We start from the raw sequence: 14,899 nt of genomic DNA, 5'->3' as shown, positions 1-14,899 counted from the left end.
GCCTTGGAACAGTGGATGGAAAGCTGAGATAGCAGCCAGTTGGACCTTGATCAATGACAGGGACAAACCTTGGAGTTTGAAGTGCAGCAGATAATCCAGGGTCTCCTGCAGTGGGACCTGCTCAGCCCGAATACGCCATTCTGAGGCCCAGCATATGAACTTTTTCCATTTGGACAAGTAAGTCCCTCTGGTGGAGGGTTTCCTGTTACCCAGCAAGACCTGCTGAACAAGGGACGAGCATGCCTGTTGGTCCGGCTTAGCCATGCAGTAGTCAAGCCATCAAGTGCAGCACCACCAAAAGGCTGCCGTGGTTCTGTGACAGCAGATCTGGCCAGATGCAGTGGGGTGGCTACTGAAAGACTCAGCAACGGTGCCGAACCAGTGCTGGTGAGGCCACGCAGGGGCTATTAGGATAATTCTCGTCCTGTCTTGCTTGATCTTGAGAAGGACCCTATGAATCATCAGCACTGGCCAAAAGGCATACATCACTGCCCCTCACCAAGGAATGAGAAAGACGTCTGACTAGGAAGCCCTGTCCATCCCCCGGATCAAACAGAACACCAGTTCTGCTCGGAGTCCCTCACCTCTGGGAAATTATGCTGACCGCCTCCAGATGGAGCAACCACTCATGAAGAGATGAGCAAGTCCTGTTGAGGTGATCTGCCAATACATTACTGGTCCTGTTGGGATCTGGGAAGTGGGTGGGCAGAAAGGACCTCCCCCAGCCTAAGGGGAGGATCCACAAGGTCCGGGATCTCAATTAAGTACGGGGGACAACTAAAGCTATAACAGGGACAGGAGTGAGGTCACAGGGCTAAATGAAGGGAACCTGATAGGGACACTGAGCAGAGAACTCTGGACTTCGCCCACTGCTCACTGAAGGTATCAAGGGAGTCAGCAGACATTGCCCAGAGGAACTCTGCCAGGATGTGTGAGTGGACAGAGGATCAGAAATAGGCCCTGCAGTCGCAGGAAACCCCATCAGCCAACCTCCTCTCTCTGGTGTAGATGGCCAATTTGGCCAGTGTTAGAAGGAGGTTGACAAAGAGGTCCTGTGACTTTGTGGGGACACGGATAGGGAGTGCATAGATAAGGAGGTGAGGGGAAAAGTGCAGCCAAAAGTGTAACAGGATATCTAAGAGGAGATGGAAGAGGGGGTGCAACCTGGCACACTCCAGATACACATGTGCCAGGTCTCCCTCACGCTGCAGAAAAAGGAGGTGTCTGGGACAGGGGTGAACTGCACCAAGAACATGCTTGTGCTCATGGCTCTACGAAGGAGCCGCCAACTAATATACACAGTGGGCTTCGGGACCACAGTGGGATATAGGCTGGCCCACCGGGGTTCCTCACCCTCCAGAGGTGGTAGGAGGTCCCCCACTCATGTTGGGGTGGAATCCAAGGGTGAGGACATGAAGGGTGTTGAGCATGTACAGATGTTTCCTCGGCACAGTTCGGAAACAGACTGACTGCAAGTTGTGCAGCCAGCTCACAGTGAAGGGGTGGGATGGTCAGGTGGGGACACAGGGCAGGGGCCTGATGAGAAGGTCCGGAGGGCCCGGGGTGTAGGGTGGGCTGGGGGCACCCTCCCACAGGACCCAGTCAAGATATGCCCGAGCAGTGGGCAGTAAAGCAGCCCTCACCTCCTAAAGTATACGCTGGGAAATATGAGGTCTGGAGAATTCCATGAGCTGAGCGAGCGTCAGGGGAGCCAGCCCGTCTCCCTGGTCATAGTCCAAGAGGTCTCCAAGTCTACTGACTTCTGCCAGGACCAGCCTCATTGCACCAAGATGAACTTTTTAACCCATGCAACCTCACATCAGTCTACACTGAAAAGAGACTGTTCCCATTGAATGGGAGGTCCTGGATAGAGGTCTGCATCTCTTGGGACAGGCTGGTAGTCTGAAGCCAGGAGCTGTGCCTCATGACCACCGCTGCCATGACCACCCTAGCCACCGTGTCCCATGCCATCTGGAGAAAGCACCTCAGTGCCCTCCTCCATCAGGGTTCTGAATTCTTGGACCAGACCCTGACGGAGGGACTCCTTGAACTTACGGAGAGAGTCCCATAAGTTAAAATTGTACCTGCCTAAGAAGGCCTGATGGTTCACCACCTGGAATTGCAGGCTGTCTGTTGAATAAATTTTTCTCTTCAAAAGATCCAGTCTTTCGGTCTCTTTATTTTTGGGAGTTCAACTGGTTTGCCCCTACTTGTCCTTCTCATTGGCCACGGAGACAACCAGCGAACCTGGAGGTGGGCGGGACAAAGTACTTCTTTTTGGCCCTTTTGGAGGTGGGAGGGATGGACGATGGGGTTTGCCAGAGGGCCTTGACAATTTTCAGGACCCCGTCATGCACTGGTAGTGCAACATGTGCCGGGGTAGAGGCTGAGAAGATATTGAACAAGGTGTCAGCTTGCTCTGCCATCCCCTCCGCCATCCCCTCCACCTCTAGGCCCAAGTTCTTGGTCACCGTCGAAGCAGGGCCTGGTGTTCCTTAAAATCGTCCAGCCGGCTGGCCCCTTGTGAGTCCCATGACCGCCTCATCCATGGACGAGAACAATGACTGTACCGCTGGGGTAGGCTCTGGGTCATCATCCCTCATGGGGTAGAGGATTTTTGGGGTTGGTTCTGTTTCCTCTAGCCGGACCTCTGAGCGGGTCTCATGCACGGAGCCTGGTGCCGCCAGCTGTTGCTCCAAGGCAGCGGCAGATGAGTGGTGTGAAAGGGGCATCATCATCACCAGCATGTCCCATGCACTCCAATAAGGCCACTGTGCTGGCCACTGGCCATGCTGCCAAGGCAGCGCCGTAGACGCTGATGCGGCATCAGGTGCCCATTCGCACTGGTGGAGTCTTGGCGGAGGGTTGAATTGCCTTTCTATGCCGGAGGCAGCTGCTGTGGGGGTCACTTACAGGCATAGGCCTGTTACAGTCTACATAGGGCTTAAACCTCGGAGACCAGGGCATGCCCCACCTAGGGCAAAGTCCCCACTGGCACTCTTACCTTCTGACTCCTAACTACACTTAACACCTACTTAACACTGACTACTATAAACCACTATTTACAAGACCCTAAGGCTCAAAGTCAGAAAAGAGAAAACCGCTAGCCCTTGCTATGCAAGGAAGGCGCTCCAACTAACCATTGTGGGAGGTAAGAAGGAACTGAGAGGTCATAGGGTTGGTAGCACCTGATTTACCAATGTATAAGCATGGCACTCAAAGGGGCACCACCGATGGACCTATAGATACCGCTAAGGCTAAATCTCCAATGACTGTGCATGTGGGCATGCGCACACCTAGAACGAAATGGACATGAGCAAGCACCTGAAGAAGAATTTTGTCTTCTTCACAAATATAGGTCACTAATGTTGCCAAATACATTACTCAATTGCCAAATCATCCCCTTCTCTATATTAGCAAAAAGAAATACCACATCCCTTCCAGAAAGTGCACATTAAGATACATGATAAATGGCAAAAATACACGTTATCTATATTATCTTAGGCATTTTATTTTAAAATATTTTTAAAATGAAGTGCCATAATGTCATTTAATCTATTTTTCTCTGATCTTTATTTCCAAATAAAAAACCTATTCTAAGTAATGTGGACCTGTCAATTCATTTCCTACAAGTGTTTAGTCATTGACCTGTGGTGAGCATATCCCAAAGCCCCTTCCTTACATTTTCATCTTTATGGGTAAATATATACCACTTTAAAATATTCTTAACATACTAAATAAAAACAAATCAAAAGCTTAAGTGAAGAGTAGATGTGCAAGAGCATATTGGAATGAATAAACAATGTGAGAGAATTCATGTGTACAAAAGAATGCAAGAGGGTGAAGAATGAGTGGGTAATGCATATGACTAGTCTCGAGTTCACTGTTGTAAACCATTTAACTGCAAGTTTAGAGGGTGAAAATCAAATTACTTTAATAGCTTCAAGAGTAACTTAAGGCATGTTGGAAAGAAGGATATAATGGAAGAAAATAGATCTTCAGGAATAGTGCATATGTTCTCCTTAGGCTCTTTGCTACCTAGACCCTGGAGAAACATTTTAACTGGACTGTCCAATCAAAAGGGCCGCATGATGAGTAAAGTCGACAGAAGCTGGTGATGGTGGTGGGGGAAAGGGGGTTTCCACATAGTGGATGAATGGGTTTCCCAGTCTCCTAAAAAAGGTTACAAGTTTTATAGTTAGTAAGTGGAGGAGTACCAGGTTCGATTCAGATACTATTTAGAACACATGTTTATACTGTGATCATTATGCTCCATAAAACAGTTGATTTTTAGCACAAACATTTAAAAGGTAAATAGTGTCTCTTTCAAATTATTAGTATGGTAAGTTAATACTGCCAATTATATCCACAGATGACAGATACAATCTTAGCGTGATGGTCTCTAAAATCACAAATGCCATTCAATGCATGGCTCCAGTAACAGTAAATTTTAAATTAAAGCAAGCAGACATACTGCAACAAGCATCTGGTTCTCTGTTAGTGTGTTGGATCTGTTAAGGCTGTCTGGGTCTGTATAGTTTTGCCTTGCCCACTGCAATTGTAAGCTTTTTTTTTTTAGTACACAGAAGGTCTAGGCAAAATTCCAAAAAAAAAAAAAATAGAAATCCATTATTTTTGCTACATTTATACTTAAATCAGTCTGAGAAACAGAAATATTATGACAACTATGAAATCCATATACTTTTCCTATACAAAGTTACAAACAACATTGTTCTACAACTTAAAAATTTAAATGGCCTACAGCTATCTAGCTATTACTAGATATTTCCATAACAGAGAAGGATCTCACATTATAATCACCTTAGAAAAATAAATATTTCATTCAGAAACCAGAATTCCACAAGTATCAGTTCATTTCAATAACTCAGAGGATATAGCAACTGAATTCAGGACAATTATATGCTCCACTAATATTAAACACTGACCAAGTACAGTTTTTTAGTTATGAATCCAGTTGTGCATTGCTATGCAAATTGAGGAGAGTCATTCTAAAGCTATCACACACATTTCAACCAATTTTCAACAAGCATTACAGGACTAGGATTCTATTTGGGATGATATGAAAAATGTAGACATATGAATTACAGTATTAAAACAGACTCGTATACCTAAATATCTGATACATTGCATCATTCTCATTTTAGTTTCAATCTGGCAAAATGCAATCTTAGTTTGATATTAACATCAAAACTTGAAGCCCTTAATTATCTCTATAGCAGCTTTAGGAATAGCTTACTCAAGCAAGTAGTCTCACTGAAGTGAGTGACGCTATACTTTGTAGCAAGATATTTAATTGAAAATTGTTTTCTTCAATAACTATATATTAGCTGGTTTGACCCATCAGTTTTTCCACAACATTCCAAAGGTTTCACCATCTGAAAAAGTACAGTCAATCTGAATCTAAGTTTTTGGACTTGCAGTTTTAATCAAGGCCCTGATCCTGGAAATGCTTAGGGACATGCTCAAAGTTGACCAGACGTATGTTTTTAGGATCACGGCCTAAAACAGGGACATGGAGAGAACTAAAGAAACTATGGAGGGGAATAAAACAATTTAACTGAGTCAATCTTATTTCTCTTTTGCGTCTTTGGGCTTGTCTACCACTCTCCTTTCCAGTTGGTGGTGGATTATGGAGACATCCTCTTAGAAATAATTTGAAAGCTTTGTCAATTCAGAGGGGATTCAAGCACACTATCTGCCTGAAGTTTTTTGAGAAAAAAGTGCTTGGGAACTGATTTTTCATGTTTAACTTTTAAATTAGTATTAAAATCTGGCTCGAGACATAGGTTCTTTGAAAGCAAAAGAGCTATGGCCCAGGTCCACAAAGTATTTAGGCTCCCAACCTACGCTGAAATCAATGGCCTAAATGCCTATTTTTATAAACCAAAGTTTAGCACAACACTTCAATGTTTCTGTGTACAAGAAAAATTTTACTCATGATTTGCCTGCCATATTTTTACATTGCCTTTGCCATTTGCCTTACCTGAGCAACATCTTCAAGTTTGTTCCATTTTATAGACAGCAGCAGTTTTGGTAGTGATTGTGGGAAATTCTCACGACAGTCATACCGCAAAGTCCATATAAGATCCATTTCATTTTCGCATAGCTGAGTCAAGGGGTCCCTTTCCATGATTTCTTTTAGTTCAATATAGAACTTTTTGCCACCACGACCCTAGGTCAATTAAAGTTAGCAAAGTAAGTTAAAGAATCACCAAATTTATGTTATACTGGACGTAGACTGACTAGCTTGCTCTAATAGTTTATGATAAAGCTATATTGGGAAAACAGTAGTGAAATGGATTCATTTCTTAGATCACAGTGGGATGATTATCAGGCTTTTACTTCAGACCTCAAATTTCTGGTGATGGTAGAACATATTTATACAGCAGAATCTAAATTCAATTTACAAAATTATTTGAAAAAAGTTATTATACTTCCGCATAAATAACAGTAGATGGCGATATTGCTGTTTTCCCATTTAAATTGGGGAATTCTTGTTTTGACAGCAAGTACTTTTCCCATTTATTTGTCAGCTAAATACTGTCATGGCAGTGAAAGGGTAAAAGTCAAATTAAAATCAAATGTTAAGGATGCACTTCCAACTATAACAAAAAAAGACTGGTTTTGTATGTAAATACTAACACACATTATGTTCTCTAATACAAATTTGTTTTATTCTCACAATTCTCATTTTAACACAGAATCAAAAGAAATGTAGGGCAGGAGGGGACCTTTAGAAGTTATCTACTCTCTGGCAGCACTGAGGCAGAATTAAGTATACACAGACCATTCCTGAGAGGTGTTTTTCTAACCTGTTCTAATCCTCTAATGACAGGGACTCCATAACCTCCCTAAGTGACTTGTTCCAGTGCTTAACTATCCTATGTCAATTATTATAACAGGTTAAAAGTTAACATAACTTTGATTACTAGAACTTGGAAATTAACATTACTTTTCAAAATTAGGTTTACTAAGAACGAATCTTCATTTAAAAGACACGGTGGTCAGAGGATCCATCCTTACTATGCAAACTGCAAGGAAGGAAAGCTGACCAATATAATTTGAAAGCCATATAGACACATAATTAAATGTAATAGATGCTCCTGCTTCTAGACAAAGATGGACTCTATGCAGAGACGTTGATAATCTATTTTCACTGTGTATGAAGTTCTGAAGCAACCTGAAAACTTGAGCAATTAGTATGGAAACTTCCTTGGATCTTGGGAAATTAGAGCGGATTCAGATATTTTTTTAAAGTGGTATTCTTTTTGTATGAAAACCTTTTTCTTTCCTTGTAAAAGTTCAGTTAAAGTAATAGGCCAAATTGAAGACAATATTGTTTATGTATCAAACAGTTTCACTTCATAGTAACATTCTGTAGAGAGTTCCTAGTTGACAAAATAATTCAAATGCTACATACATTACTACTTTCAAATTTAGCTCTTATCAGACAGGATGAGTGCCTGAGCCTTGCAATGTGCTAAAAAGTTTTAAGTAAATATCTTCAAGCAAAAATATCATTTAAGAATAAATTGTTTAACAGAATAGACTTAAAATAGCTGCTGTAATTGAAATGTTTGTTTCGTGAGTTAAGAAAAGTATGTACTTCGTTCTTATGTCAAAATATACAGTAAATGAGAAAGTCTTGAAAATAAAGTGATTTTGTAACTGAAAGCTTTATTCAAGAAAGCAGTTTTCATGTTCCTAAAAGATAATAAATGAAAGGTCTTGATTACAAATAATGTCAAGCTGACATTCTGCTGTGTAAATGGTAATCTCATTGACATATTCAGTTGCTTGTAACAGAACAAGTTATGAGATTTCAGTGTTTCAGAACACTGCATAATGTTTAAAGTGCTCTATTCAGTGTTATTTACACTTGATGTACTTGTTGACAAACATCTGTATTCTAAAACATCATACAGTTCTTACTGTAGATCTGTAAGTAGAACAGGTATTTTCCAGTAGCAGACTGGAGAACTAGCAGGATTGTAGTTCTCTGTATTTTTTTTAATTTTTTCTCCTCAACATTAGGTGAGTATGTATTAAGAAAGCAATTTCTAGTTAAAGACTTCATATAAAAAGTACAACTTCTGTTCCAGAACTGTTCACCTCCTTCAGAAGATCAAATATCTCCACTCCATGAGTATACAAAAAATTAAGGAATTTATTGTTGTCAAAGATCAATCCAGCTCAAAAATGGTCATTATTGGGAAGCTTCTGACAACCAGACAGATTATCTTGCGACAACTAACTAAATTTGTATGCTGTATGAAACCAAATATCAGACATGGATGAGGTATAATCCATAAAATATATTAAGCCACAGCATCCCTTGTCCACTCTGTAGCCTGACTAGTGTCCAGTACAGAGAATATATGCTTGATTTGAAGAAAATGCTAAGTCCCACAAAAGTAGGTGGTCATTTAAAAAACAAACAAACAAACAACCTAAAAAACCTAGAGGGTTTTAATGTTACCTGAATACACATATTTATTTTCTACTAGAATAATACAAGCATGAAGTGACAGAGCAATAGGATATTGGGATTTTCTAATTTTGAAGATGCTATTTTCAGGTTGGATACTTACTGCCATGCCAGCATTCTCACTGCTTTTTGCAATCTCAGCTGCCTTTTCAAGTATCTGAAAAAGGATAATAGTTTAAGTTTAAGATTGAAATAAAGAACTAGACGACATTTTGAAGGAAAAATGTTATAAAGGTGAAGTGGTGAAACGATACAGCAGAAGTTCTCTCTTTAGTTACAGAACTGATTATTTACCCATATTTATTAATTCTTTATACAGTAAGTGTGGTATATAAATGTGTTTATGTATAATGTTACATCACAATCTTATGTGTATTATTACTCTTCCATAAAATGTCTTTTTATGAATACAGATAGCTAATTTAATAAAATAGATTCTGGTCTAGAAAACTCAATATAGTATGCACAAAGGAGTGCTACATACCAGCTGCCCATGTGAAGAATGCAAGTACTAGTGGAATGCACCTAAGGCAAAAGGATTTCTCAGGCAATCTGGTGTTCTCTTAAGATGTCATCCTTGCATAAATCTATGTTCTTTGTTTCCACTTCAGGGCAAGTAAGTACAATATTTTCCCCTCATCTTTACAATTATACATGTGAATTAAATATGTGAAAAGCTGCAAGTTAACATTCTTGGAGACGGATGCCGTCTACCTATCCACAAAACACATCGTCTATAATGTCAGCTTCCCTACACTGTCCCTTCAGTAATCTGATGGGTGCTTCAATTTCCATGTCAATCCAATTTTTGGTGGCTGTGCTCAGTGCTCAACACCCCCAAAATTATTGTCAAGTAGCATCCATTGTATGAGATGTTCTATGATTTAGATACATATCCCCAGAGGTGAAAGTAAGCAGGTCAGGTCTGGCATAGCAGCAAGAGCTAGTATGCCATACCAGACCGGATCGGCTTCCCCAGACTAGCGATTTAAAGGGCCCAGAGCTCACTGCAGCAGCCGATGCATCTGGCCCTTTAAATCACCGCTGGAGTCCCGCCGCCACTACCCCAGTAGCTCGGGTGTGATTTAAAGGCCCCGGGGCTCCCAGCCGCAGCCGGAGCTGGAGCCCTGGGGCCTTTAAATCTTGATACAGTAAAATTTGGTTTTTACTGCCCTGGGCTGGATTTGTATCAATAGCACTTGTTCCTTTACAAATATCCTGAGCCATTCTGCACTCAAGCACAAACAGTACTTTGAAAGTTCAGATATCTAGAAATGGCACCATGAAGGTGGCAGCCCTGAGCCAGGGGAAGGAGATAGTGGATCATGTCCTGCCCAACATACGTATATATATATTTTTTTACTTAAAGCCACAAAACCTTTGGTTGACACATCTCAGTGGAACAATACACATAACTATAAGCAGGTAACTTATCCTCTCTAAGTTATTTAATAGTTCTCCTTCATAGACAGTATTCAGCATAAGAAAGCTGTGTATTCAAACCAGATGTTTTTCATGTTTAAAAATATCTAAAAATTACATCAGCAATCAAATACATAGTCTTTTTTTAAAAGTATAATCAACATCCACTGCACAATGATTATAGCTGGAGCCAGTAGCAATGCCTATAGTTAAGGCTGCTTGATGCTTTCTATTATAAGATTCTGTTTTCAGTTGCATGCAACTTTTCCAAATTGTTTTGGTTGAAATTTTCTGCAGTGGGTCTCTGCCTGACGTTGAGTTTTTTGTTTTGAAAGTTTCAGCAAAAATGGTTCAGTCATTTCCCAGAGTGAAATTAAGAGGAAAATACATCTTTGGCCACGTTAAAAAATATTTTTATCATTTTATTGAGAAGCTCTTCATCCCCAAAGCATGAAGGTGCGTCTTGAAATATGGCAGGCATGGGCCTTTTGCTGCTTCTATGGAAAACCTCCCACTCAAATTATAAACCTTTGGAAATAAAATCTCAGTTTGCACATCTCAGTAGAGCCTTGTTAGAGTTTGGCAGCTAACTTCTCCAAAGGTTTTATCTGTACTGAGCAAACTCTGGCCTAGTGCTGCAATGGCAGGACATTACCTATAATTGTTGCTCTTGGCAGTCACAAGGCTACTCTGATTAAAATGCAGAGAGGACAGGAGCCAGACAAACGCTGGCAACAGCAGAGAGAGAGAGTAGTTTGGAACAAAGAATTGGGAGAGGGGAGAAAATGGGAGAAATGGAAGCCAGTATGATAAAGGGAAAAGCAAGGGGAAGATTGAGATCGTACAAGGAGCTGGTGGAAGTGGGGGGGGGGGCAATGGATGAACCAGTACCATTTAGTGAAGGAAGTCCTTATCTGTAGGGTCCCTGGCTCTTTTGTTGCAGAAATTGGAAGGGATCTAGTGAAGGAGGCAGGGTTTTGCAGGAAGAGAAAAGCATGGTCTTATGGTTAAAGCTGCTGAATGCTGCCCTGGAGAACTGGATTCTATCCCTATCTCTGCCACTGAGTCTTTATGAGATGCTCAACCAGTCACATACTACAAAACTTTCACAGGTGGCCACTGTGTTCCCTCCATTTTCTGGACACTTGGGATGTAATCTGTGGAAGTGCTAAGCATGCACAATGGCTACTATGTTCAATGGGGGCTCTGCTCTGAATATGTAAAGTGCCATAAAATGCTTAAGTGCTCTGAAAATCAGGTCCTAGGCATCTAAAATTGGGCAGTCAAAGTTAGTGCATACTTTTGACCTTACTCTCTCTCTGTCCTTAGGTCCCCAGCTGTAAAATGGGGATAATACTACCTCCTCACCTCACAGGAATGTTGTGAAAAGAAATCCATCAGTTTTTGTGAAGCACTCATAATACAGTGATGAGTGCTATAGAAGAGCCTATGAAGAAATTAATAATTTTGTCCTCATAGCAAGATTTGAACAGTGTGCAATAAATAAGGCATGATGTCACATTTGAACAATGAGGATAAAAGAAATATCTGATTGTCATTCATTGAGCACTGTCCATCCTGTGAACTGAATAAGGAAGGGGCCTTGTGCAAAAAGTAGTATGCGATAATGAAATTAAAGACTGTATCAATGTGTATGCATAACAGGGCTGAATTCAAGCAGCACAGCCAACCTTCTTAATTCTGGCATTTCCTATCTTTTGAGCACTTGACTTTGCAACCTTAACATGTTTTTAATGCAATTTGTGGACAATTTCAACTCTACCACAATATAATAAACTCCACCACAATATAATAAATAAAAGACACAAGATACAATCATCTCAAGTAAAGTGGTGAGAGCTTGACTTCCCAGCACAGAAATAGATCTTAGAGAGCAGATGAGGCAAACCTGGATTAATGTTGTGACTCAGTTTCAGTGGACTTCTGAATTAATTCTACTTAAATACAGTCTAACATTTACAGCAGACACATGATTAACAACATTAAATAATTAGCTGTTGCTTCAGTGAAGATGGCTAAAGTGAAGTATCAATTTGCATCTATAATGAAGCTCTTTGTATATTCTACTAACAGGTGGACTGATGCTATGATCTTTATATATCTATATCTATCTATAAAAATAAGAGAGAGAGAGAGTTAGTTTCATCTCCAGGATCTAAGACTCTCAAACCATGATCACACATCTAATTAAGGGTATTTTGTCTAATGCCCTCAACGAACACTGAAAACTGGAACAATTAAAACAAATTATGTATTTGCTAAATCTTATGTGCAAATTTAAACAAATATTGAGGGTCCAAATCCTCAGCTGGTATAAAACAGTTAGTTACAAATATAATCTATGCCAGCTGAGGATGTGGCCCATTGTCTCCATCATTTTGGTCCAAAGAGGCCTTCATCCAAAGAGGGGAGCTTTATTCCTTCCCAAGAAGATTAATTACTATCCCATACTGATCTCAGCAATTCATCCTCAGCAGTTCTGATCTCAGTTCACTCTCAATATTGGAACTTAATATCTGAGGCAAAATATTTTGATGCTTCCAGTTTCCCATTGATGTTATAAAACATTACTCAACTCTAGAGAATTAAAAGCAGCAGAATGTTTTGAGCAACCAAGAACCGCCAAAAAAGAACTTGTATCTAAGTTATCCAATACTGAGTGCTTCCAGTGAACATTTCTTCTACCAGCTGTGAAATCACTTCACAGAAAAGCACAAGAATTTCCCCATGTTTGATGTACAGAATTGCTCAGGTACAGTTGAAGAAGGGGATAAAGTTCCCCAACAAAGAGTTTGACAGACAGGGGAAGATAATCATACTAAACAACTGTGACTATATAATGTACTGTACTCAATAAAATCCTCTGACCACATTTATGATAATGTTTGAACATGCCTGAATATTTGAATTTTCAATTGTAAATAATTACAAGCAGAAAAGAAAAACTGAACACAAAAACAAAAATATTAACTAGTAAAGGTAAAAGCAGCAAAGAATTCTGTGGCACCTTACAGACTAACAGACATTTTGGAGCATAAGCTTTCTTTGGTGAATACCCACTTCATCGGAAGCAACCATCCAATTAAGTGGGTATTCACCCACGAAAGCTCACGCTCCAAAACGTCTGTTAGTCTATAAGGTGCCACAGTATTGTTTGCTGCTTTTACAGATCCAGACTAACACGCTACCCCTCTGAAACTAGTAAAGGTAGTATATATTCTAAATTATCTCAGGAACACAAATACATATGATTTTAAATATTTTTAGCAATGAATGTATACAAGATAATTAACAGAAAAAGAACAAGAATTATAATTAAAAGGTAATAAAACTGACAAAATATTTTTAAACAAGAGAAATAACTTCTTCAGCAATCGGTAATAAGATTTTCCACCACTGTCAGGAAAATGGTACCAACTGCTTAGTGCTGCGAAACTGCACTTATATTATTATTGTCACCTGGGATCAGCTTTATTTGCTGGTTTGTGAATAGATTAGCATTCTAATATTTACACTGTAGATGCACCAGCTATACTGTGAACACACACTCACATATACTTCCTGTCCCTAGGCAGATATTCTTATTTGTATCTGTGACACTGTACAGTACAACTAAAGGTAATTTTTTTCAAAAGCAAACTAAAGAAGTGTTTCAGTGTAGAAACAGACATAAAAAGTGTATTTCTCCAGAAAAGGATTTTAACTGTTGAAGGAAACAGAAAATGGATAAAATATCATCTTAAACATGAAATGTCAGATCCTTTAGTCCTGGTTAAGTACAGTTTGATATCACTGAATGCGTTTATACTGAGGTTTACAGAAATGCAACAGTGGTATATTATTGTCAAAGACAGACAGTGTTTTTTCTGACACTCAAAATAACATGCACTAGAAGTGCAGAATTTAAAAAAATTCTGTTCAACATGTTCTCTAAAGACACTGAAGCCAGAATACAGAGGTTTACTTATATGTTCCAAATTTTAGTAACTACAATATGTTAGCTAAAAGGCAGGAAGGATGGATTTAGTCAAAAGCCAGTGTTAAAGGGGAAGAAAGTAAACACCAGATAGCCATTTATATACTAGCATTCATGGCTCCTCTTTATTTAGTATATTATATCTTACCTTATCAAAGGGAGGGTAATAAATAGGCAGGTTTGAATATTCTTGAAATTTAATGTGCAAAGCCGTTGCATTTTCAGTGTAAGGATTAGTTCGTACTGTTCCCATTGGATTCAACATTTCTTCAAGTTCATCTAAAATATCAAAACAATTTATGTTATAGTACAAAGTGTCTTTGGATAAGGCAGCAATACTATGAGAAACTGCTTCCTGTGTTGATTGTAAAAATATACATAGCTATACATAGAGGGCCAGATTCTCTCCTACTTTGCAATGAATCTCTGGCACAATCTGCTCCTAACGTCAACATGTCTGATGCCCAAGAGGATCATCCATTGAAAGGAAGACAAGTTACAGAACCAGCTTGACTCTTATGACACTTCCACGTGTTACCGTTTCAGAAAATGGAAGGTGAGCAGTAAAAATTGTCCCTGTAGCATGCCAATCTCTAGCTGTGGTTTCAACACCATGGATAGGCTCCCATAACTTTGTCCAATGGGGAATGATCCACATCTAACAGGAGTTCTAAGCCACTGAAGACAAGACTGCATCGTGTTGCTGAATTGCTTCTCTAATTAAAGAGCAAGATTAATAAGCTCAAAAGGGCATTTTGTCCAGTTTTCCTCATGCAGGTGGAAGGTGACTACGATGTGGGGCTTTATGGGAGAGAGCAGCACAAGTCAGGAAAGCACAAGGATATCCTTAGAACTCTGGATGTTCTATTTCTGGTTCTGTCACTTATTTAATGCAAGCCTGTGAGCAATTCACTTCTCTGTACCTCATTTTCCCTACTGACAAAAAAGGCATTGTCATGGTATCTTTCCCC

The 14,899-nt window shown here is 39.9% G+C and overlaps 1 protein-coding gene across 4 annotated transcripts in view; it reads right to left on the bottom strand.

Moving 5' to 3' along the window:
• PIK3CB (phosphatidylinositol-4,5-bisphosphate 3-kinase catalytic subunit beta) overlaps positions 1 to 14,899 on the bottom strand; it is a 225,015-nt gene that overhangs the window by 51,444 nt on the left and 158,672 nt on the right. For all 4 annotated transcript variants that reach the window (XM_032771148.1, XM_032771156.1, XM_032771139.2 and 1 more), the window contains 3 exons: positions 14,077 to 14,207; positions 8,613 to 8,666; positions 6,005 to 6,193 (listed from right to left, as the gene is read on the bottom strand). In XM_032771148.1, coding sequence (XP_032627039.1) covers positions 6,005 to 6,193; positions 8,613 to 8,666; positions 14,077 to 14,207 — 374 coding nt within the window. The remainder of the gene's footprint in view (positions 1 to 6,004; positions 6,194 to 8,612; positions 8,667 to 14,076; positions 14,208 to 14,899) is intronic.

This window comes from Chelonoidis abingdonii, chromosome 8, assembly GCF_003597395.2.
Source record: "Chelonoidis abingdonii isolate Lonesome George chromosome 8, CheloAbing_2.0, whole genome shotgun sequence".
Lineage (NCBI taxonomy): Eukaryota > Metazoa > Chordata > Testudines > Testudinidae > Chelonoidis > Chelonoidis abingdonii.
Note: the sequence above shows the minus strand (reverse complement) of the source record. Positions and strands in the feature narration are given on the sequence as shown.